The following is a 24367-nucleotide window of genomic DNA, read 5'->3' as shown; positions in this document are numbered from 1 at the left end:
CAAAATCTAAACCAATTTTTCAATCTGAACATATATTTTTAACAGATAATATAAACTAGTTTCTTAAAGAGAATGACCCACTTCGACAGTTGCACTTACTTCAGGATCTTTTGGAAATAGTAAACACTGTATATAAAAAAAAACATCTAAGACTTGCTATTTTTATTTCGATTATAAACTCTAGGAGCCTGTTGCTTGCAGAAAATAACACTTCTAATTCAGTTCAAAATATCAGCACAAACTCCAGATGGTATCTCATACCTGAGTTGCTTTTAAGTAAGTAACTCCATAGGAAGAGGTCACCTCTGGTTCTGTAGCTAGTCAATCCTCCCGACCATGAGATTGTCTTTCGAGACCAAATCTTCCCCCTAGCTTGCTCACAAGACCTTCAATCTTCTGCGAGTTGCTCGCACCATGCTCTTGCTATCTGATCATCACCAGACATAGCAAGTTTTCCCTTTCTTCTTCCACTGCCTGTCCCTATAGCACAGTTTTCCCTCCCCCTACTTCATTTTCCTGGAAGCCTTGCACAGTTAGGGGAGGTAGTTAGGGATTTTTTTCTAGCAACTATTTCTTTTAACTTCCTTCCCTCATAAGTTACATGATCTCCTGCCACTAGGAATCATTTCTCATTTTTCAATAAGAAAACATAATATTAGTTAATTTAAATAGAATAATAACACCAATCCTTCAGTTTGTTTTTACTATGGTAAATAAAATATTTACAACATTTTGGGAATATTACATCTTCCCCCCTTGAAATCAAACATCGTCCCAATGTTTTCCAGCTACAAACAGTTCGAGATAAACATCTCTCATGAGTTTTTCATCCTCCCAGGTGACCTCATTTGGCCCAAAGTGCTACCATTGCACTTTAACCTGGGTGGTGACTCGTTTCCGCAGTGTTACTTCTCTCTGATCTAGTATATTCAATGGCTTGACCAAGATTTCTCCTTCTGGTTCAATCTGAAACATACAATAATTTAAGTCAGTTTTTCTTTAGACAACAAATCCAATTAGCCTACCTAGGATACTTCGTTACCTGAATATCCTGCCAACTGATTACATGCTTAGGATCATAGATTTATTTTTTAAGCACTGACACATGGAAGACATTGTGGACCTGAATATGACTTGGCAAAGCAGGCTAGTATGCCACTAGGCTAACTCTCGCCAAGATCTGAAATGGTCCGCAAAACCGGGGGGCAAATTTGGCGCTCCAACTCCATTGCGGTGTGCTCTTTTTAGCTCGAATTCTCACATACACATTATCCCCTACTTGGTATTCCTTAAAATTCCTCTTTTGGTCGACAAATTTTTTTTGCCTATCTCGGGCAACCTTTAAATTTTTCTGGACCTTCCTGACCATTTCCTCCATTTCCTTAAGCATTTCGGGGCCCAGCTTCAGCTTGTCCTCTGGTCCTCCCCAGCTTGAGGGTGTGCGCCATTTCTGTCCATACAGCACTTCAAACGGGCTCATTTGCAAGGATGTATGATAGCCATTGTTGTATGCAAATTCGACCAAATGAAAGTAATCTTCCCACTTAGATGGTTGTTGCATTACATATGCCCTTAGCATGTCCTCTACCACTTGATTTACCCGTTCCGTTTGTCCATCGGTTTGAGGATGATACATGGTACTAAAGTTCAGTTGTGTCCCCAATTCCTCAAAAAGAGTTCTCCAAAAGACTGACATGAATATTACGTCACAGTTAGAGATTATAGTCTCTGGTAACCCATGCAACCTAAAAATATTTTTCATAAAGATATGGGCAATTTGCACAGCTCTGTAGGTAGACTGTACCGGTATAAAATGCGTTGATTTTCTTAGCTTGTCCACCACTACCATGATGGAATCATTGTTTCTTTTTCACTTGTGTAGTCCTATTATGAAGTCCATAGAAATGGTTTCCCATTTCCAACCCAGAATTGGTAACGGATGTAATAACCCAGCAGGGTGTTGGTGTTCTGCTTTAACTTGTTGGCATTCTAGGCAATGAGTTAAATATTCTGCTACATCTTTCTTCATTCCCGGCCAATAATATTCCTTCCAGAGTGCAGTAACCATTTTCTGATACCCCGGGGGTCCAACATAATGACTTTTATGAAACTCATCTATAATCAAACTTTTTATGTTGTTTTGGTTGGGAATATATAGCCTTTTCTTAAATTTCAGCAAGCCAGTAGCATCCACTGTATATCCTTGCTGATTTTCCTTGCTGGTTGAATTCTGAGCTTGCTATCCTATTTGCTGGTATCTTAAATCTTGTTCTACTGCCTTTTTAATCATTTCTTCGATGGTACTTCACCCTTCGCTGCAAGAAATCTCGTAAAGGCATTGTATTTTTTGACTCAAAGTGTCCACCACCCGGCTTTCCTTCCCTTTCAGGTGTTTAATTTCGAAATCAAATCCACTTAAGAAATCTACCCACCGTGCCTGCCTAGAATTTAAGGTAGGCTGACTAAAATAGCTAGTCAAGCTGTGATGGTCTGTCAGTAATAAAAACTTTTTACCCATTAAATAATGGTGCCACATCTTTAAGACGTGGATTATAGCTGTCAATTCCAAATCATAAGCAAAATATTTATGCTCATGTTCTTTTAATTTCTTAGACTCATAGGTGATTACCTTACCATCTTACATAAGTACTCCCCCAACTCCTTCCTTACTCGCATCTGTGCACACCACATAATCTTTACCCAGATCAGCTATGCTCAGTATAGGCGCAGTGCTGAGTAGATGCTTGAGTTGTTCAAAGCTCTTTTGGCATTTTGCTATCCATTTAAAAGCTTTCCCCTTTTCTGCAAGGATGTGATGGGGTAAGCCACTCTTGAAAATCCTTCCCAAACCGTTGTAGTACCCTACTAGTCCCATGAAGGATCTTATGTCTGCCACATCATTTGGCATTAGCCATTCCATTATGGTTTTTATCTTTTCAGGGTCCACAACAATCCCTTCTTTAGTAATTATATGCCCCAAGTATTGAATCTGTTCCTTAAAGAAATCACACTTGTTGTATTTAGCGTATAATTTATGTTCTCAGAGGGTTTGCAATACTAATCTGAGGTGCTCTTTGTGTTCCTCCATATTACAGGAATATATCAATATATCATCAATAAAAATTAACACAAACTTGTCTAAATATTGATGAAATATGTTGTTCATTAAGCACATAAAGGTTGCAGGGGTGTTGGTTAACCCAAACGGTAATACCACAAACTCGTAGTGTCCATACCATGTTCTAAAAGCTATTTTGGCTATGTATTCCTCTTTAATTATGATTTGGTGGTATCTTGATCGTAAGTCGATCTTTGAGAATATCGTTGCCCCTTTTACCTGATAGAAAAGTTCATCAATACGAGGTAAAGGGTATTTATTTTTGATTGTCAATTTATTCAATTGGCGATAGTCCATACACATACGAAGGGTCCCATATTTCTTTTTAACGAACAACACAGGGGCTCCCTAGGGTGACACGCTGGGGTGGATGTAGTTTTTGTTTAACAAGTCCTACAACTGCATTTTCAATTCTGTTAATTCTGGTGTGCTCATCCGATAAGGAGCTCGGGATACCGGGGCTGCTCTTGTCACCAATTCGATAGTGAAGTCTATGTATCTTTTGGGTGGCAGTTCTGGTATGTCTTTTCGAAACACATCTGCAAATTCTCGTATTACTGGAATACTCTCCAATGTAGCAGTATTGTCTTTTGTGTTGGCATGCCCCACTTAGATGGCATAAATCTGACATCCTTTTCTGATACATTTTTCCAACTAAGAGGTAGTTATTGGCCGAATCTGCACTGGCCTCTGAATACCTTGCATTTCTTGCTCTTTCCCAAGCTCATCCTTGTAGCATATAGTTTTTGTTTTACAGTTTATAATGGACCAGCACTTTTCTAGCCAGTCCATGCCTATCAACACGTCATACGAACCAAAGGGAAGCACATTTAGATCCACCATCACTGGCTGACCTGCTGTCTTCAAGGGGCAATTATTTACCTTAGCCATCACACATCTTTTTGCCCCTATTGCTAGCTATACTAGCCAAGGGTCTTTAAACTTAACAGTTGACAGTTTACATTGTTCCACAACTTTAGGACTAATATAGCTTAATGTAGCTCTAGGATCAATTAAAATAGTTACAGTATAATCAAATATCTTACCTTCAAACTCCACCATAGTCGGCTGGTAGTCTGCCTATCGATCTTCTAGAGCAGCATTAATTCTTGGTAAACTCCGGCCCACATCACCAATTGTAGATGCTTCATGGATCTGCGAAACATGTTCAGTTCCTTTTTGATGAGGACAATTTTTAACATAATGAGGCCCTCCACAACCCTAGCATTGTACTGGAGGCCTTGCTGTCCCCTCATTGTCGATTTTTCCAGATTGTTCGTTGATTCTAGACTCAATGGGTGGCTTTAATCTGAGTGGGTTCTTTTGCAGATTTCTATTATTCTTCCCTTTAGAAAATCCTTTATTAACATTGCCACGATTTCCTTTAGAGTTCCCCATCACCTTATTACCACGCTTGTCAACCCACCTCTTTCCTAAAATTTCTCCCTTTTGCTTACTTTGCTGATAACAAATCCTAGCTTTTCGTATCACCTCATCCATCGTTTTTGGGTTGTCAAACTCAATTCTCTCCCTCATTGCTAAGGGTAAACTACTGACGAACCATTGTACCTTAGCCTTCTCTTCCCGTATGTAAGGCACATAGCAGAGCAACGAGGTGAATCGGGTGATAAACTCATCCATAGTTTGTTGTCTGAGTCACAAGTCATGGAATTCCCTTGCTTTCTCGTCGTAAAACCACTCAGTCAAGTATCTTTCCTTGAAGTACCTTTGAAATTTTTCCCAGGTTATATTCTGTTCACTTACCCCCCGTACAATCTTAACTTCTTCCCACCACAGGGTAGCCTTCCCTTGCAATTGGAAAATGGCCAACTACGCCTTGAGATTGTGATCGTATTCGTATAACTGAAAATATTTGTTCATATTAATAAGCCAAGCTTCGGTTGCCTTCTCCAGCTCTCCATTGAAGTGTGGTGGTTTTATTTTCTTGAACTCCCCTTGTAATTTTATCCATTGTCTTTTCGATGTCTAGTGCTCGGAGGCATTGTCTAACTTCTCCTCACGATTCTCTTCCCTTCCTTCTGACTCTTTTTTATCTGTGTGGTAGCCTTGCTCCTCTGACACTCGTGGCCATTTAGGACTGGGGTTTGGTGGGTGTTGATTTTGCCTGTCAGACAAACTTTTCATGATCTTTTCCTGTTCCATAGTTAATCTCGCATTGTCTTCCCATAAGCGAGCCATCTCATTCTTTAGTTCCTAGATTGTCTCTAGTATCACCATATTCATGTTGCTGGTCTCTTCTCCTAGCTATACCCATATCTTAGGGTTAGTTTTAGGGCCTGTTGCAGGTCCCTGTCCAGTCACATTTCTGTGTGGTATGTTTTCCATTCTCCTCATAATTTGCTATCAATTATTTCCTGAGCTATACACAGGTTAAACAAAAAAAATTAGCACATTAACTGTTTTTTTTTAATATTGTTGAGGAAAACAAAGAACAACACATAGTCTATTTATCTCCCTTGGATATTCTTGCCAGAGGCCATAGTTTTGTAGCTTGGCTTTGATACCACTTGTAATGTCTCTCCCACATCACACATATTCAATAACAACACATAAATAAAAATTTAATAATACATAACATGGTAAATATCACTACCTCGAGTTGATAAGCTCTACTTTTGTCTTTAATGCTCACGATACCACTGTACCTATGTTTTTTTTTTTTAAAGGCTCATTAACATGCCTAAATAGTTGACTGTAGAAATGATGACTTGGATTTTATAATTGGCAAGAGCCACGCAGCCTCTTGCCAGTCTCTATCGTTCTTCGTGCTCGCTGCCATCACATGGCTTGCCTTGTTTGAAGCTGTTAACATTAATTTCCTCTGCCTGTCCTGTACTTGGCTCGGGCAGGCTATCCCATCTCGGCTGCAACTATTGGGACTCCCGTCCTCATCGATGGTGTGGAGTATTCTAGGAAATCCTAGGGTGGAGCTACTCCTGGGGTTTCATTCCTCTCCGGTCAGTGTTGGTGGAGGGTTCATTTTCCAGGCATCCTTTCATTGGAGCCTGCTCTGATGCTGCTCTTCCCTTAGCAAATCTGTTTCGGCCAGACTCTCAGATTTATGATGCAGAAGGCTTCACGGTCTCAGCTTCTTAGCATGGAAACGGGAGTCTTCTCTGGGTAAGGTCTTTTTTTTGTGTTTCCAGACTAGCTCTTAACCAATTTCATTATTTGTCTCAGTTAATGCATAATTTTTAAGCTACCAGTCGCATTAATCATTGATCGTTTTCCCATGCAGGAAGTCTAGATCCAGCCTCAGGGTTCTTGATTAAGTCCGGTGGGGAGACTCTCCTTTGGCTTCTGTCTTTCAAAGCTCCCGGGTAAGAGTCCATTCCAGATGTAGTCCACTGTTTTGGAGATTACTGCCTAAAATTATTATCCAGGTCTTGGTCCTCTGCTAAAGTCGAGATTCTTCCTCTGGTTGATATTATTTACTGTTTTAGTTTAGGTAGGTTCTTTATGGGTTTTCTTGCAAAGCGAACCTCCTTTCTGGGGTTTGGCTTTTGTTATGCATAAATATCTTGAACATGGACGGCTTTGCTCCTGTTATGGTTTTGGATTTTTTCTACCGCACTGGTCTGCCTAAGCTCATGCTGGTTTATTCAAAACTGTACATGAATCGTGGTATTTTTTTTAATTCCATTTTGACTATATAAGTCTTGTGGTTGGAGCATAGTCTTCATGAATTGGAAAATTCCTTCTCTCTATCTATATTTGTATATTTCACTTTTGTTGTGTTATTCGTCGTTCTTATAAGAAAACCATGTAGAAACAATGCAGAATTTGTGAAGCATTTACATGAAGCTCATGGAATTATTTACTTGGTTTGTGGCCCTTGGTCCATCATGTTAATCTGTACTTAAAGTGTAAATTTTTCGGTTGTTGGAAACAGAGTTTCATTGTTAAACCGTTTTGGGGTTTAAACCGTTATTCATGTTGTTGCCCGATTCTGGTTGTAAATGTCGGAATCTTGCTCATACAGGGTTAATGTAATTATTGTTTTCCTTGAGTACCATATTCTTTTGTAAAATTACTCTCTGTTTGCAAATTCCAGGGTTTTATAACCAAGAGGGTTTCATCCCTCGAAAGCTTCGAATACAACCAAATAGGGCTCTACTGATGTTCGCCAAACTTATGGATTCTTGGAATTCGTCCAAGGTTCATAACCCTGACCACGGGGCAGAGCGACCCCATCATTCACATACTTTGGGCTTGATATCTGCTCCAGAACATTTTCATTCTACTTTTGCATTTGTTTTTAGGTTACATACTATCAAGATGATTATTATCAATTAGTTGTTTGGTTATGCACAAAAGAAAGCTTCTCCGCTTCCGTTGTTATATGTAGAATCTGTACAGAGTTCTGTGTTTTCATATATTATCATGACAGTTATGATATTTGTATATATTTTAACCCAGGTGGCCTTTTCATGTTTTCTCATTATGGTCTTAACACTTATTCTTGCATTGGATGGGACTGTAAAGAAAGAAATATAATTTTCTTTACAATAGAATATTTGACATTCTATCAGCGTCTACCAGAACTGAGTTTTTAACAAAATCTAAACCAATTTGTCAATATGAACATAACTTTTTAACAGATAATATAAACTAGTTTCTTAAAGAGAATGACCCACTTCGATAGTTGCACTTCCTTCAGAATCTTTCGGAAATAATAAACATTGTATATAAAAAAAATATCCGAGACTTGCTATTTTTATTTCGATTATAAACTCTAGGAACCTGTTGCTTGCAGAAAATAACACTTCTAATTCAGTTCAAAATATCAGCACAAACTCCAGAAGGTACCTCATAGCTGAGTTGCTTTTAAGTAAGTAACTCCACAGGAAGAGGTCACCTATGGTTCTATAGCTATTCAAACCTCCCAACCATGAGATTATTTTTCGAGATCAAATCTCCCCCCTAGCTTGCTCACAAGACCTTCAGTATTCTGCGAGTTGCTCGTGCATCGTGCTCTTGCTATCTGATCATCACTAGACATAGCAATTTTTCCCTTTCTTCTTCCACTGCCTGTCCCTACAGCACAGTTTTCCCTCCCCCTACTTCCTTTTCGTGGAAGCCTTGCACAGTTAGGGAAGGTAGTTAGGGTTTTTTCCCAGCAACTATTTCTTTTAACTTCCTTCACTTAGAAGTTACATGATCTCCTGCCACTAGGAATCATTTCTCATTTTTTAATTAAAAAAATAATATTAGTTAATTCAAACAGAATAATAACACCAATCCTTCAGTTTGTTTTTACTATGGTAAATAAAATATTTACAGCATTATGGGAATATTACAAAAAAAAATTACATGACAAGAGATTTAAAAAAAAAAATTACATGACAAGAGATTTAATCCCTTCAGTGCTTGGTAAATATGTGATTAAGATAGATCTATAATGGTAATTTTTCATTGTTTAAATTGTATTTTTGAATATTTTATCATTATCAATATTTTATATTAAAAATTGAATGAGTTACACATTTTCCTCTTATTAAGAAATAACTATATTATTTTATCTTTAATTACTTTTTCTTTTCGAGTGTTGAAATATTTTACTAAGGTAAACATTAATACACACATAATAGAGAGAGAGAGAGTTCATACTGAAATATATTAGTTAATATGGATATACCAAGCAATTTATATATATATATATATATATATATATATATATATATATATATACTTTATCTCTATAAAGTTATATAAAATTATATTATTTAAGATAAACATGGAAATATTTTATTTATTACTTGAAAAGTGTAAGTGAAATATCAAAGAACCAAGTACAATAAAAGTGAAATACTCGAGATTCTCGTGGATTTTTAATTGTTTATTTATATGGTTATTTATTTTTTATTTTTTTTGTATTGGTTGACATTAGTGAAAATTATTTTTATTATTTTTGGAGTATGTGACATTCTTACACATGTCCCTTATACTGGATTGTAGAATGAGAGCGATCAATTTTTCAAACTTGAGAAAAAAATATCTGAGAGTTTCTTCTGTTTCTAAATCATCAAAATGTTTGGAACCAAAACGAGCCATTGAACCAGAAGGACTAGCAAAGTCCATAATGATATAATAAAAATGATAATAACGTAGAGAAGTACCTGATCAGATTTTGCAGAACGATATCAAGAAGAATTGTGGCTTTCTTTTGCCAGATAAATTGCGGCTTCCTCGAACGAGTTCTAGTCAAACGTCTTCAACACCCTTCCAACGCCAACACGGCAACACGGGCTACAAACGCTATTCACGACTTCAAACAAACTCATGATCCACTCAGACAATATATCATAAGCAAAATCCACTCAAAGAATAACTTGGCTCTGATACCATTTACAGTGATATTCAAAGGATATACCATTTACAGTGACCTTCAAAGGATATCAAACAAATTTTATTTATATATCAAAAGTGTATACATATATGGACTCGATTACATGACAGAGTCTTCCTTCTCAGATTGACTGCTGCAGCATTTAACAGATATGTCTTAGCCGAAGCATAAGAGATCTGTAGGCTACCTGGCATGCAAGCAAGCTGAGACTAGAAAATATACTTACAGACTTAAAATTCAAACTCCATGATGCAAGCAGATCGAGAAGCTTTCTCGCAGATGCAGAGCAGTGAATTCAAGCTTAGAGTCTTAGACTCTAGACCTCTCTCCTCTCTCCCGAATGAGCCTTACCTTGCTGTTCATTCTTACTTATAGAACGCAAGGGGGACAAACATCTGTGAATCATCAAAAGTAGAAATGTACAAACTAGATTCGGGCATGAGCGGACTACTCATGTTATCTCGTCCCTTTTCTTTTCAGAAAGCCAACTGGCATATGGGGACCGAATCTAGGACATAGATTAGACTTAAAGAAAAGTGGAGAATCAATTTATATGATTTCAAATTATTTTTATTATTTTACTCTAAATTTTACAAAGTGGAGGTTCATTGACGAGTGAACCCACGAAAGCTCGTCCAACACCATAGTCAGTTGGAAAGACAACACAATCAAATCACATAATCTCTGATCTGGGGATGAGAATAATAATGATATCGAAATCTTTCGATCAGGTGATTTGAGAAGTACTGGACCCTTACTTCTTTCTCGGATTCCCATACTTGTGATGGATGGCTGTCCGGTGGTTTTAAAAAGTTGATATTCTCAAAAGGATTTGATTCCAGACTTATCTGATCATGGAAATCTTCAATATTGATACTATAATTGACTGTTCTTGCCTTGTAGTGGTTTGTGACAAACCATCTAACATGACCGCATCTTCTTACTCCATTCGAGAAATGAGTGTCTTCAATGTTGGCAATATTTTCTACGGATTTGTACAAGATTCCTGACTGATGAGCTGTGGGCTCACTGAATCCGTAGATTTTTAGCAAGTGTAAAGAGTATGGTTTTGTCACTAAAGAAGATAGTCCATAGATTTTCCACCACTCATAAAGCCATTCTGGAATGGGATCTTCATCTTCCATTGCTTCTACTGACCATCCTTTGTACATGAAAGTAAACTGCAAAGAGTAAAACAGATTAGAGGAATAGTTTTGTAAATTCATACCTGAGTAAAATGCTTCTCTTTGTCGGTCTTCATCAAAATTGTTTCTGTGGAGATGGTTATTAAATTTTCTGAATGCAATATGGTATCTTTCTATGAGTTCATCATCGTCTTCACTTCTATATAATATAAAAGTGATGCTTCCGATATGCACCAGATAGTCAAGAGCTTCAAGGGCTTCTCGATTCATCTCATCCTTCATTCTTTCTATCCAAAGATATGGGATTCCCATTCTGTGCCTTATTTCTTTTACAGGGAACCAGCTCAAATGATGAACTAACAAAGGAGTATTTAATTCATAACTGACCCATCCAATAGGCGTTTAAATTTGTATTGAATCTTCATTCCTTCTTATAAAATTTCAAGACAATGCAAGGATAGAATGTTTAGACAAAAATTCTCTACTCATCATATCAGCAAAACTGTTTTTATCACCAGAGACAAATTCTATATTGAATATGTATTGACTCAACTGCATCACCCATCTTACCATCGCTGCATCTTCAAAGTCGCATTTGTGAATTGCATATTTTAAGGCCTGGCAGTCTGTTCTAACTGTGAATTTGGTATAAATTACAAAGTCTTTGAACTTTGCAATCCCAAGGCAGACCGCTCTCAACTCCTTCTTCAAGCTGGACCAATTCTTCTGGTTCTTGGCCCAAAGGCCTGATGCGTATTGGCATATTTCTATATGTTTCCTACTATTGGGGTTCTCTTGACATAACATTGCTCCCCAACTGGCTTGACTAGCATCGGTCATTATAATTTTTTTCCATTCTTCTCTTATGGGAGACAGAGGTTGAATATTTTTGACTCTGTCTTTTATTCTTCTGACAGCCTGAGTGCAGTCTTCATTCCAGGGTATTGGTATCTTCTGGAGTCTCTGATTTAGCAATTTCCTTTCTTGGGCACAATGTTTCAAAAATTTAGAAATGTACTTTAAACTTCCAAGAAATCTCTGCAACTATTTTTTATTAGTTATTTCATCTGGGAAGTGATCTACAAAATTTAAACTTCTCTGGATGACACTATATGAACCAAACTGGATACTATAACCCAAAAAATCTATCATAGTTTTGAAGAGTTTTATTTTGGATGCTGACAGAACAATTCCCATTTCTTTAACTCTTCTTAAGAAAATCTTCAGATGTTTAATGTGATCAGGAATGTTATCAGGATGAATTAATAGATCATCAATATATTTATTTAGAAATTCATCCATACCTTCAAACGTTTCATCCATGATTCTCTGGAATTCAGAGGGTGCATTGATCAAGCCGAAAGGCATGATGTTCCACTCATAATGGACTTCTGGTACCGAAAAGGTTGTCTTTGATTTGTCAGACTCTTTTATCCCGACCTGCCAAAAACCTGACTTGAGATCAAATTTTGAGAAAATATTTGATTTGGATATTTGAGCCAAAATAGTAGATGGTTTCGGCAGAGGATAGGCATCATAATCAAGAATGCTATTTAGAGACTTATAGTTGACAACTAGCCTGGGTTTGCCTCTATCAATCTCAGAGTGTTTGTTAACATAAAAGGAAAAGCATGCAATGGGGCTCTTGCTTTTCCTTATCAGACCTTTCTTTAAAAGATCTCTGATTTCTTCTTTGCACATCTTTAGCTGTTCTTGATTCATGGCTATCGCCTTAGACCTTTTAAGTTTTCCACTGAAATTTGCTTTTAGTGGAAGTTCGACTTCATGCTTGTGAATATTCCAGAATGCGTTTGGATCATTTGAGCAGCATTCTTTAAACTTAGCAGTGATATTTTCTATCTCCTTGGCATATTTCCCATTACCTAGGAGCTCTTATGTTTTTAGAGATTCTTTCTTTAATTCCATTTTTGCCAATAGACCTTCCAGCCTTTCTATTCTCTTTAGCCTATTGGGTGAATTTGAATTTATAAATGGAAATAATATCTCTTTATTTTTCAAGATGACAAAATAACCATACCTCTGAGTAGTAGTGTCTAGCTTGGCTCCATGTTTGTCAAAATTCTAGGAAAAAGGTGTTCCAAGATACATAGCACAATCCATTCCTGGAACTATTGGACATACAAGTCGTACTCCAATACCTTCAGTTAGAAATACATCTATTTCTCCTTTTGTTTTTGTAATGATGTCTCCACTGGCCGTGGTGACCTTGGGATAGGAAGTTGGTCTCCTCAAATGTGCACTGACCACTGTGTCGCTCACAATATTCAATATGGAACCAGTATCCATCAGCACTTTCCAATCTTCATACTAGTTTCCAATCTTGACTTTCATCTTAATGCAATACATAACATCTATGTTTACAATATTGCATCTTAATTCCGTCCTATCAGATTCTTCTTCTTCATGTGATTTCTCAATTATCGGATTTTGATGGAACATCCAATTTTCTAGTTTGCCAGATAGGGGAGGGTTCTTTGATGTCGAGGCTTCTTAAGAGTTCATCAATCTGACAGACAGGTCTCTATGATTTTCTATGCATAACCTCTTATTTTCTTTCACTGTTTTCTCAATTCTTTTATAGCCTGATGTATACTCGGGAGTGTCTGAGGCAGATCTTCTCCAAAGTCTTCATTTTTAAACTGTCTGGTCAAGGCTTCAACTGAGAATAATGATGCAGGAGGAACATACCCTTTATGTGGCAAGTTCTTTGAACCCGAGGGTACTTGTTTGAGATGATCCATCAGTAATGATTTGTACATTTCTTTCAGCTGAGGATCTATCGCTGCCATCATTTGTGTGAAAAGATTTCTACTGGTTTCTTCATGATCTGTTTTCATCATCCTGACAGTGTTGCAATTACATACATCTGGATCACTGCAACTGCAATATTTACATTCTAAGCAATGTGGATCTCTACATATTTCTTCTTCAGATGATGAGGAATAGTCAGAGTGTAAAAGATTTAAATTATCTTCTGATTCAGACTCAGAAGATAGCATTTCATCACAACTGCTCAGAAGATCAAAGAAGTTGATCTTTCCTTTCTTGTTTCTGTATGTTATCTTCTTCTTTGAAGATTCTTTTTTCTTCTCAGGACATCTATTTGTTGTATGTCATTTCTTGTTGCAGTTGTAGCATATTATTTATTTTTCCTTTGAAAACATTTCAGTATGTTTATACGGCTTCTTCTTGAAATGTCTTTTGGATGTGCTTTTGGAAGACTGGAAATCCTTCTTTGAATGCTTTTGCCTTCTCCTTCGCCCCTCAGAATTGGCAACTTTTCCAAGGTGCCATTGTTTGCAGAGCTGTTGGTATCCATGTGGCTTCTTTGGATTGGTTGCAGCACGGGCGATTTTCATTTGGGAGCAGAGCTCAACAATAACAGCTTTGATTGTCTGCCTGATGACTCCAAATTTGTAATCTCCAATTTTTCCTGGAATTTTATTCATAATTGCCGAGGAAACCCATTGAGGAAGAGAAGCAACAAAGATCTCCTTCCATTTAGGTTCAAGAATCAATTCTGGAGATAGAGTATGCAACCTGTGGAGAAACTCATTAAAATATTCATCAAAATGTTGCATGTTGTGCAACTTCATGTCTATCATAGTAATTGTAGTGATTTCAATGGTTATTTGAGGGAATCCAATGAAATTTACTGTAATACCATAGAGCATATGTCCTATCATGTTATTCACAGGAAGATGGGTAACAGGATCCATGTAGGTGGTTCCATCTTCATTTAACATTACAGACTGTTCCTAACAAGGAAGAAGGTTTGGCTCCTTTAAAGTTTCAGCTTTTAACCAAGAATCAACAGTGCCTTCAAACCCGCCAATTATCCTTCGACAGGGATTTATAGGACCAATGTCATCAGCAAGATACATCCTGTAACAGACCAGCATTGAATACAGAACTGCCATGACTTTTGCCTCTATGCAATTATCAATATTCCACCAACAAGTGGAATTTGTAGACCAGTCCTTATGATATTCAGACTTCATTAAGTCTCGATGGTCTAGAGCTGGATTCCAAGTAGTGTTCCACTTGGATCTAGATGAAGTGGCATTAATTTGATTTTCTAAATTTTCTTTAGATTCTGGAATGCCAAACTGTTCTTTGTCTTGTGCCGCAAAACTATTAATACAAGCTTCAAGATCTTCAAGCTCTGGGGTGAGTTCAATTTTATGAAGGCTTGTATCTGGATCATCCTTTTCTTTAGAAGGTTCACCAAATAAGAATTCAAAAACATTCCCTTTGAATTCTAGGAATTTTTCTTCAGAAGGTTTCTTTGGCGAATATGAAGTTTTGCTAAAAAAGCTAGGATTAGCAAATAGAGAGTAAGGATGTGTGGAAGTAGGAGGTGGAAAGTTTATAGCACTTGGAGCTTTAATCAGGCTTTCCACTGATGGCGTTATTGAGTATGGGACTGCAGGTTTGGGACCATAAAATAGAGTAGTTGACTTATAGGCCTCTGCACTAGGCTTTTTCTTCAAAGATTCTACCCCTGTGGAGACAACCCATACTTTCTTTTTTATGATGTCAAGGCTAGTATTAACCTTAACAAGCTCTTTTCCATTAGCTACAGCTACTTCATGGATCTTTTTGTCTGTTTGTATAGACAACTTATCCAGACTCTAAGCAATGGTTTGGTCATTTTCAGCTAGAGTCTTCACAGTATCATTTAAATAGACAGTATTATAATCCTGTTTCTGTAGGATCCTACCAAGCATGATTTTCATTTCTGAACAAGTAATTTCTACAGAATCAAATTTATTTCTCACGAATTTTTCCAAACTCGATATAGCCAAATTGGTCCAGTTGGTTGCTGCCACTAGCTCTTTTGCAGATAGAGAGGGATCATCAGGATGGGAAGGAAGAAGCTTATACATTTTACCATCCTATTGCCGAATGACAAAGTTTTTCCATGGTGGAAACTCTGTGTCTGTTTCATGGACAGAACCATCAAGGAGTTCCCATTTATGCTTGTTTGGGGTTCCAAACCTAATCATGTTTATATGGAACTGTGAGCATACTGATTTAATCAATTCCTCTCCTTTCACCCTTACAACTATCAAAGATTTTGGAACATTGGGCTTTGAAAACATAGTCTAGATTTTAGGGTGGAAAATAGGAGTGTGAAGTGGTGAAGGAATGATAACACGATTTTCTTCCAATTTCCTTTCTACAAATTTTCCTGTTTCTTTGATCTTCTTTTGCCTAGCTTCATTCCTAAATTGTTTTATCAGCGATTCTTCAACCTGACTTGCCGAAGGATAGTACCATTCATAGAATGATATCCATTGGTCTTGTGCTTTCATCCATTCTTTCCATACTGCACTATTTTGCTGGTTGAAGTTTTTTCTATCTTTTTTCTCTAGAAGGAACATCTCTTGCATATACAGGTGCTCTTTCCTGTGTGTGTAGATGTCCCAATTGAACATATTCTTTTTCCATGCATCTTGTGGATTGTAAGGTCCTATTCCCTTGAAAATCTTTAGAAAGGCAATAATTTCTTCAATAGAGGGAATTTCAATTGAATTGGGAATTTTGTCTATAGGATTTGTTCTGTGGGCTGGTGTTACAGGGAAAAGTGTCTATGCAGAACTGCTAATCCCACTAAGGTGTGGTAGCTACCTTAGAAACAAACAAAGTAAAACTACTTTCATTTTCCTTTATGAATGATAGATGAGAGAAGAATAAAGGAGACCAACCTATGTCTTGCGCTTGGTTCCTTGCTCGATTCCTCTCTCTTCTGATAGTCCTTTGCTACTTGCTTCCTTCTATACCCAGCTTTACAGAGTACCTGTAGAATCAAAGCAGCATAACACTATACGAGAACATGGATCTATTATCATAAACAATCTAGGATCAGATGTAAATTGACCATACAAATGCACAAAACATAGATTACACAAAAGTATGGAGGAAAACTTGAATAGCTTTATTGATAATCAAGAAAGAGCCAAGAGAGTTACAACCAGTTGTTCTGACCCAGCATCATCCTCTAAGCAAGTAAGCCCTTCTTCACATCATGCAAAGCTTAGATCACCCAACACTATGATGTTGCCTCACAAAACCAATAGCAATTCCTTACAAGATGCAAAATTCCAGCCTCTGGATCTCTGGGATGAGAGATCCATATGTAGATGTCTGTAAGGTAGATGAATCAACTTGTGATTTGATTAGTGTCTTCCCTCTAATAGTTCTTGCTTCCACTTGGATATTGATGATCTCTTACTCATCCTTGGTCGAATTCAGAGAGGCAAGTGTCACAGGAGAAGTTTCTGGAAGATTCCATGCTTCTCCACCTCACAGATTGACACTGCCATTTGTCTCTTCTTGCCCACCGCACCCCATAGAAGGGCTTTTTGAAATTCAACGCACCCACTGAGTGTACTTAGGTGAGATGAAACACACTTTGCCTATGGAGCAGGTGAAATGATCCTGTTTTGACCAGTTCTGAGTGGTTTTTCATGGAGAACTTCTAGGAGAAGCTGTAATCAATTGACCTTGTTCCTTTAGGGGTTGGAACAACACTTTTTAGGGACTTAGGAGCCCTTGGTTGATGGACATTTTATGCTTGGGGTTGCAGTGCCAAAAAATGTCTATAACAGTTGCCCCCTAAAGCATGAGGTCGTTCATCTTTTTTGATGTCGGGTGAAATGCTTTATCATGAGGATCCGAAGTTCTTTCAAGCTGGGAGGAGACCTGTAATAAGATACAATAAAATACATTATCTTCATAATATTTTCATGATCTAGCTGAGGCGGGCATTCCCACGCTCAGCTTTATAAATTCATTTTCATGTACATAGGATAGACAATCCTCTGAGTGTAGACTGATGATTCTGGCAGAGCCATCACCCCATAGATTGGATGATTATCTGTGCAGCAATGATGTACATTTGATGTTTTTATTTTCCTGAATATATATCGCATCCCGGATGGATGAAACTAGATCCGGGGTCTTCAATCTCGTTCTATCTTCACTCAAAGTACAAGTCGATCCATGTGAGAGATGTTCTGGAGTCGAACATGGAAAGACATCGCCTGATTACCAGCCAATGATGTAAGCTGTTAACAGGCACGAAAGGAATCACCGATAATGATAATGATCCTTCAAGTACTACAGTACAATTCACGTGGTGTGAATAAGGGACTTGGCATCGAACACCATGCAAAATTTTTCGGTCAAAGGCATTGATGTAAACCTGTCGCCAGAAGTGAGAAACTTGCCATTGAGGCATGCAAGCTTCAAAGTACTGAAATGGCTGTTCCTAGATCGACTTCTTGGATAATGAGCTGATGTCGACAAGAAGCGATCCATCATAGGAGGGCCTTAATGAATCCCACATCAATGACACGGAACGGAGCAAATGATTTTAATGGATGTGAAAACGATCTGGTGATATAAGGTTCAGGGTGGCGGTCATGAAAGAATGGAGTGTAAATGTATTGCAGCGGGTGAGACACAGGTGAATTCTCTGAGTGACTTCTCTTGAACATACCAACGACACTGACATGATGGATTGGTAGCATTAACCCCAAATGTGGATGGTGTGATGTGACCATGGTGATGTGACCGGTGAATGAAACAACCCAACCTGACTTGGATGCAGAGTGAAAGTGTCATGTTCAACAGTGACTTGCTACCAACAAAGTTTCTTCAAGTTTCCTTCCCAATTTTCCCCAGTCATTGCTGACCAGTACCTCTTTATTTTTGTCAAGCTTGAGGAGGATAACATATGCTTGTTCTATAATTTGCCCTTCGGGCAAACCCATCGCTATATTTTAATGAGCCTAGCGATAGTGAAACTCATTCTTGTCTGCTATGGACAAGTTTGTCACTATTAAGTTTTAACGAGTTTAACGACAAAGATAACTCGGTCCTTTTCAATTTTAGAGAGTCTGAAAAGGGATGTAAAGGAAACTCCAAAAATCCCTTTTCATCATCTAATCCCTTAAATCCGAAAAAGTATAAAACAAAACAGAAGGGATGAATTTTCGATACTTTTAACGAGCCGAACAAAACAAGTGCTCAATCTTTTTGTGTAATAATCCCTTAGGTCCAAAAAGATTAAAATCTAATGGATGGATAGCACTTTCGGTCCCTTTAACGAGCTGGAGAGGCAAATAGCTCGGCAATCTTTTCATATTTTACGAGTCAGTTGAAAAGAGCTTAAAGGAGACTAGTCTTTGAGGAACGAGTGATAAATTTGGGTAGCAGATGATTCCAGGTAAGGTTTGGAATTTTCCAATCACGGCAGTGTTACAAGGATGGCTAACGGGATCACTCTTCGCAGATGTTCCTCAAAAGGGGTAAACAATCAAATGGAGGTGAATGATTGGCCAATACAAAGTGGAGGTGATGATGAGAACACGACCAAGGCTTTAAAGGCTGAAGTAATACATTCACGACGGTTATTTACCGGCAATTAGTTCATTTTTTAATGAGCTTAAACGCGGGGAGAAACATTTGCTCATGACTTATGTTTATTTTTTAACGAGCTTGAACTATGTGCTAAAACTACTCGAGGCGGGTTTATTTTTTAACGAGCTTGAACCCTGCAGTAACACTGCTCGTGGCGGGTTTGCATGTCCCCAGCATAATAACGCAAATCGAGGTGCATGCCCCCCAAGCTTCATTGCATTCAACTCGATGGTTGGAATGAAGGTTTACCTTTGAGATTTGGAAAGGGATTTGTTTCATTTTTTAATGAGGTTGACATAGTAAAAGAACTATCCTCATGACTCCTTGTTTCATTTTTTAACGAGGTCGACACGAGATAAGAACCATCCTCGAATTCCACCGTATTTACAGTATTTGATAAAAAATCAAAAACTGAAGGATGATTAAGGTCATTGGAATAATCTTTGTTGTAATCCGGGAGATGGGAACGATGGTGGTAATCTTCCCATGGTGCGTCTCCTATCATCATTGATTGAATGATTCCTTTGTCTGTAGAATGTACATGCGACCAAGGATCTGAAGAGGTGCCGTATTCCTTAGACCTATCTATCCAAACACTCAATGAGCGTTGATTTCGGTTTGCCCCCCAAGCCAAGAAAATTGATTGCTAAAATATTTCTAAAATGGCGATGATCCATGCTGACAAAATGTTTAGGAATCTTCCAAATCCATTAGATATAGAAGATTTCATATTGCAGGTTTCCACTGTGGCCACTTCCGCCAAATTACTCGGAGGCGGTAGGGCAAAAGTACCCATTAAGGCAGGGTCTTTTAGAAGGCCTACTCCAATATTTTGAAGCGAATGATTGCTTCCATGGATCATTGGAATGCTTCCCGTAACTTGTGAACTGTTGGGGATAAATGTTTGTTGGTCGACGATTGTAATTCCTCCTTGAAAGGGAAATGCAATCTTCCTGAAGTAGGACCAACCTCTATCTTGCGCTTGGTTCCTTGCTCGATTCCTCTCTCTTCTAATAGTCCTTTGCTACTTGCTTCCTTGTATACCCAGCTTTACAGAGTACCTGTAGAATCAAAGTAGCATAACACTATACGAGAACATGGATCTATTATCATAAACAATCTAGGATCAGATGTAAATTGGCCATACAAATGCACAAAACATAGATTACACAAGAGTATGGAGGAAAACTTGAATAGCTTTATTGATAATCAAGAAAGAGCCAAGAGAGTTACAACCAGTTGTTATGACCCAGCATCATCCTCTCAGCAAGTAAGCCCTTCTTCACCTCATGCAAAGCTTAGATCACCCAACACTATGATGTTGCCTCAAGAAACCAACAGCAATTCGTTACAAGATGCAAAATTCCAGCCTCTGGATCTCTGGGATGAGGGATCCATATATAGATGTCTGTAAGGGAGATGAGTCAGCTTGTGATTTGATTAGTGTCTTCCCTCTGATAGTTCTTGCTTCCACTTGGAGATTGATGATCTCTTACTCATCCTTGGTCGAATTCAAAGAGGCAAGTGTCACAGGAGAAGTTTCTAGAAGATTCCATGCTTCTCCACCTCGCGGATTGACACTGCCATTTGTCTCTTCTCGCCCATCGCACCCCATAGAAGGGATTTTTGAAATGCAACGCACCCACTGAGTGTACTTAGGTGAGATGCAACGCACTTTGCCTATGGAGCATGTGAAATGATCCTGTTTTGACCAGTTCTGAGTGGCTTTTCATGGAGAACTTCTGGGAGAAGCTGTAATCAGTTGACCTTGTTCCTTTAGGGGTTGGAACAACACTTTTAGGGACTTAGGAGCCCTTGGTTTATGGACATTTTATGCTTGGGTTGCAATGCCCAAAAATGTCTATAACAGCTGGGATGATAGATTCATGTACAAAACCCAGACCTCGGGAAGAAGTGGGGGAAACAAAATTTATAAGAAGTTCTTCTTGAACATTAAAAAATGATACATGCTTGTAACTTTGTTCAAAAGAATCATCAGAATATGGTACAAACTTAATCATATTTACAAGATGATTGTTGGAAGATTCTCCATGCGGAGTAGGAGGGTCAGAAGAAAACTGACAGAATGTCTTTGAACAGTGTGGGTGGTCACAGATAGAGCTAAAAACCTGAGATGAGCTTGGTTGTGTGAGAAGCTTTTTAAGTGACTCATGCACTGCTTGATCAATTACAAGTTGTTGAGAAGTCTATACAGGTTGTAATTGATTTGTGGGGACTGCAGTAGTAGTTGGAATGGTTGTTATTGAAGGTCGACCATGTTGAACTGGCTGAACTCTAGGGAACCGAGTAATGACTTGATCATCGGTTTCAGTTATGATAGACTGGGCAGTAGAGACTGATCGGCGAACTGGCTTTTTCCAATTTCTGAACCAGTTATTAGGAGGGCTGAGTTCTCTTCGAGATACATATACATGTGCAACAGGATTACAAGCATAATCATATTGGATCAAAGTGACAATACCAGAGTCTTTGTCAGGGGAACTTAACATAGAAAAGGCCAAAAAACATTTTTATTTTCTGCATTATTTGATAATCGATGGGCATCCTTCACAAAAGCCTTGATCGAAGGAATAGAGACCAGTCTGTCAGATGGCCCGATTTAGTATTATGTCTTTCCTGATTTCTCTGTCGCCCTTGATGATCCACACATCATGTAATTTATTACCTTGGGAGTGCAGACTCAAGGATATGAAGAATTCAAATCCAAAGCAAAAAAATTGTCCATCTATTATATTATTTGTGTTAGGTTCTATAATACCACAATACCATTCCCTGCTTTGCATCTCTGAGAAAGCTTCTCCATCTGCTTGTATCATGGAGTTTGAACTTTAAGTCTGTAAGTTTGTTTCCTGGTCTCAGCCTGCTTGCATGCCAGGTAGCCTACAGATCTCTTATGCTTCGGCTAAGACATATCTGTTAAATGCTGCAGCAGTCAATCTGAGAAGGAAGACTCTGTCATGTAATCGAGTCCATATCTATATACACTTTTGATATATAAATAAAATCTGTTTGATATCCTTTGAAGATCACTGTAAATGGTATCAGAGCCATGTTATTGTTTGAGTGGATTTTGCTTATGATATATTTTCTGAGTGGATCATGAGTTTTTATGTAGCCCGTGTTGCCGTGTTGGCATTGGAGGGTGTTGAAGACGTTCGACTAGAACTCGTTCAAGGAAGCCGAAACTTATCTGGCAAAAGAAAGCCGTAATTCTTCTTGATATCGTTCTGCAAAATCTGGTCGGGTACTTCTCTACATTATTATCATTTTTATTATATCATTATGGACTCTTCTAGTCCTTCTGGTTCAATGGCTCATTTTGGTTCCAAACATTTTGATGATTTAGAAACAGAAGAAACTCTCAGATCAGGTTTAGACCCTCTTTGTCAGTCTGAAGACAATGATACAAATTATGCCTATTTGTCTATTAGAGAAAATAATCCAGTTGTAATCTAGAAACTTCCCCCTGTTTCTCCTTCTGATGTTTATAAAGGTGTTCACCCTTTCCACCTAAGAGCCCTCAGTCAGATTAAGATTAAAGAAAAATATGTTAAGACTGAGTTGAATTTAAATAGTACGATGACAATCTCCCTTTTAGAGCCGCGCCATATTCAGGCCGCTCTTAAATCTGGCTACCAGTATGTCCATCTTGGGTTGGTGAGAGTGGGCATTAATGCACTTCACAGAAAAGGCCAGAAAACATTTGTATTTTCTGCATTATTTGATAATCGATGGGCATCCTTCACAAAAGCCTTGATCGGAGGAATAGAGACCAGTCTGTCAGATGGACCGATTCAATATGATGTCTTTCCTGATTTCTCTGTCGCCCTTGATGATCCACACATCATGCAATGTATTACCTTGGGAGTGCAGACTCAAGGATATGAAGAATTCAGATCCAAAGCAAAAAATTTGTCCATCTATTATATTACTTGTGTTAGGCTCTATAATACCACAATACCAGCTATGTTAAGTTCCCCTAACAAAGACTCTGGTATTGTCACATTGATCCAATATGATTTTGCTTGCAACCCTGTTTCACCTGTATATGTATCTCGAAGAGAACTCAGCCCTCCTGATAATTGGGTCACAAATTGGAAAAAGCCAGTTCGCTGATCAGTCTCGGCTGCCCAGTCTACCATAACTGAAACAAATGATTAAGTCATTACTCGGTTCCCTAGAGTTCAGCCAGTTCTACATAGTGGACCTTCAATAACAACCATTACAACTACTACTGCAGTCCCCACAAATCAATTACAACCTGTACAGACTTCTCAGCAACTTGTAATTGATCAAGCAGTGCATGAGTAACTTAAAAAGCTTCTCACATAGCCAATCTCATCTAAAGTTTTTAGCTCTGTCTGTGACCACCCACACTATTCAAAGACATTCTGTCAGTTTTCTTCTGACCCTCCTACTCCGCACAGAGAATCTTCCAACAATCATCGTGTAAATATGATTAAGTGTGTACCATCTTCTGATGAATCTTCTGAACAAAGTTACAAGCATGTATCATTTTTTAATGTTCAAGAAGAACTTCTTATAAATTCTGCTTCCCCCACCTCTTCCATAGGTCTAGGTTTTGTACATGAATCTGTCATCCTAGCCCACAGAAGAAATCTTAGAGACAAAATTCCCAATTCAATTGAAATTCCCCTTGATTAAGAAATTATTGCATTTCTAAAGATTTTCAAAGGAATAGGACCTTACAATCCAGAAGATGCATGGAAAAAGAAGATGTTCAATTGGGAGATCTACACACAGGAGAAAGAGCACCTATATATGCAAGAGATGCTCCTTCTAGAGAAAAAATATAGAAAAAACTTCAACCAGCAAAATAGTGCAGCATGGAAAGAATGGATGAAAGCACAATACCAATGGATATCAATCTATGAATGGTACTATCCTTTGGAAAGTCAGGTTGAAGAATCCCTGATAAAACAATTCAGGAATGAAGCCAAGCAAAAGAAGATCAAAGAACCAGAAAAATTTGTAGAAAAGAAATTGGAAGAAAATTGTGTTATCATTCCTTCACCACTCCACACTCCTATTTTCCACCCTAAAATCCAAACTATGCTTTCAAAGCCAAATGTTCCAAAATCTTTGATAGCTGTAAGGGTGAAAGGAGAGGAATTGGTTAAATTAGTATGCTCACAGTTCCATATAAACATGATTAGATCTGGAACCCCAAACAAGCATAAATGGGAACTCCTAGATGGTTCTGTCCATGAAACAGACATAGAGTTTCCACCATGGAAAAAC

The 24367-nt window shown here is 38.1% G+C and overlaps 1 protein-coding gene across 1 annotated transcript in view; it reads left to right on the top strand.

The window, feature by feature from the left end:
• The window catches only part of LOC149231843 (geraniol 8-hydroxylase-like), a 28048-nt gene extending 5733 nt beyond the window's left edge, over positions 1 to 22315 (top strand). The window contains exons 3-4 of the mRNA XM_089381769.1: positions 21965 to 22064; positions 22221 to 22315. Of these exons, the coding sequence (XP_089237895.1) occupies positions 21965 to 22064; positions 22221 to 22315 (195 nt within the window). The remainder of the gene's footprint in view (positions 1 to 21964; positions 22065 to 22220) is intronic.
• The last annotated feature ends 2052 nt before the right edge of the window (positions 22316 to 24367 follow it).

The sequence above is a fragment of the Pinus tabuliformis genome, chromosome J (genome assembly GCF_031772625.1).
Source record: "Pinus tabuliformis cultivar Carrire ecotype Pingquan chromosome J, CPIR1, whole genome shotgun sequence".
NCBI classification, from domain to species: Eukaryota; Viridiplantae; Streptophyta; class Pinopsida; order Pinales; family Pinaceae; genus Pinus; species Pinus tabuliformis.
The sequence above is the reverse complement of the archived record's forward strand: the minus strand, read 5'-3'. Positions and strand labels throughout refer to the sequence as shown.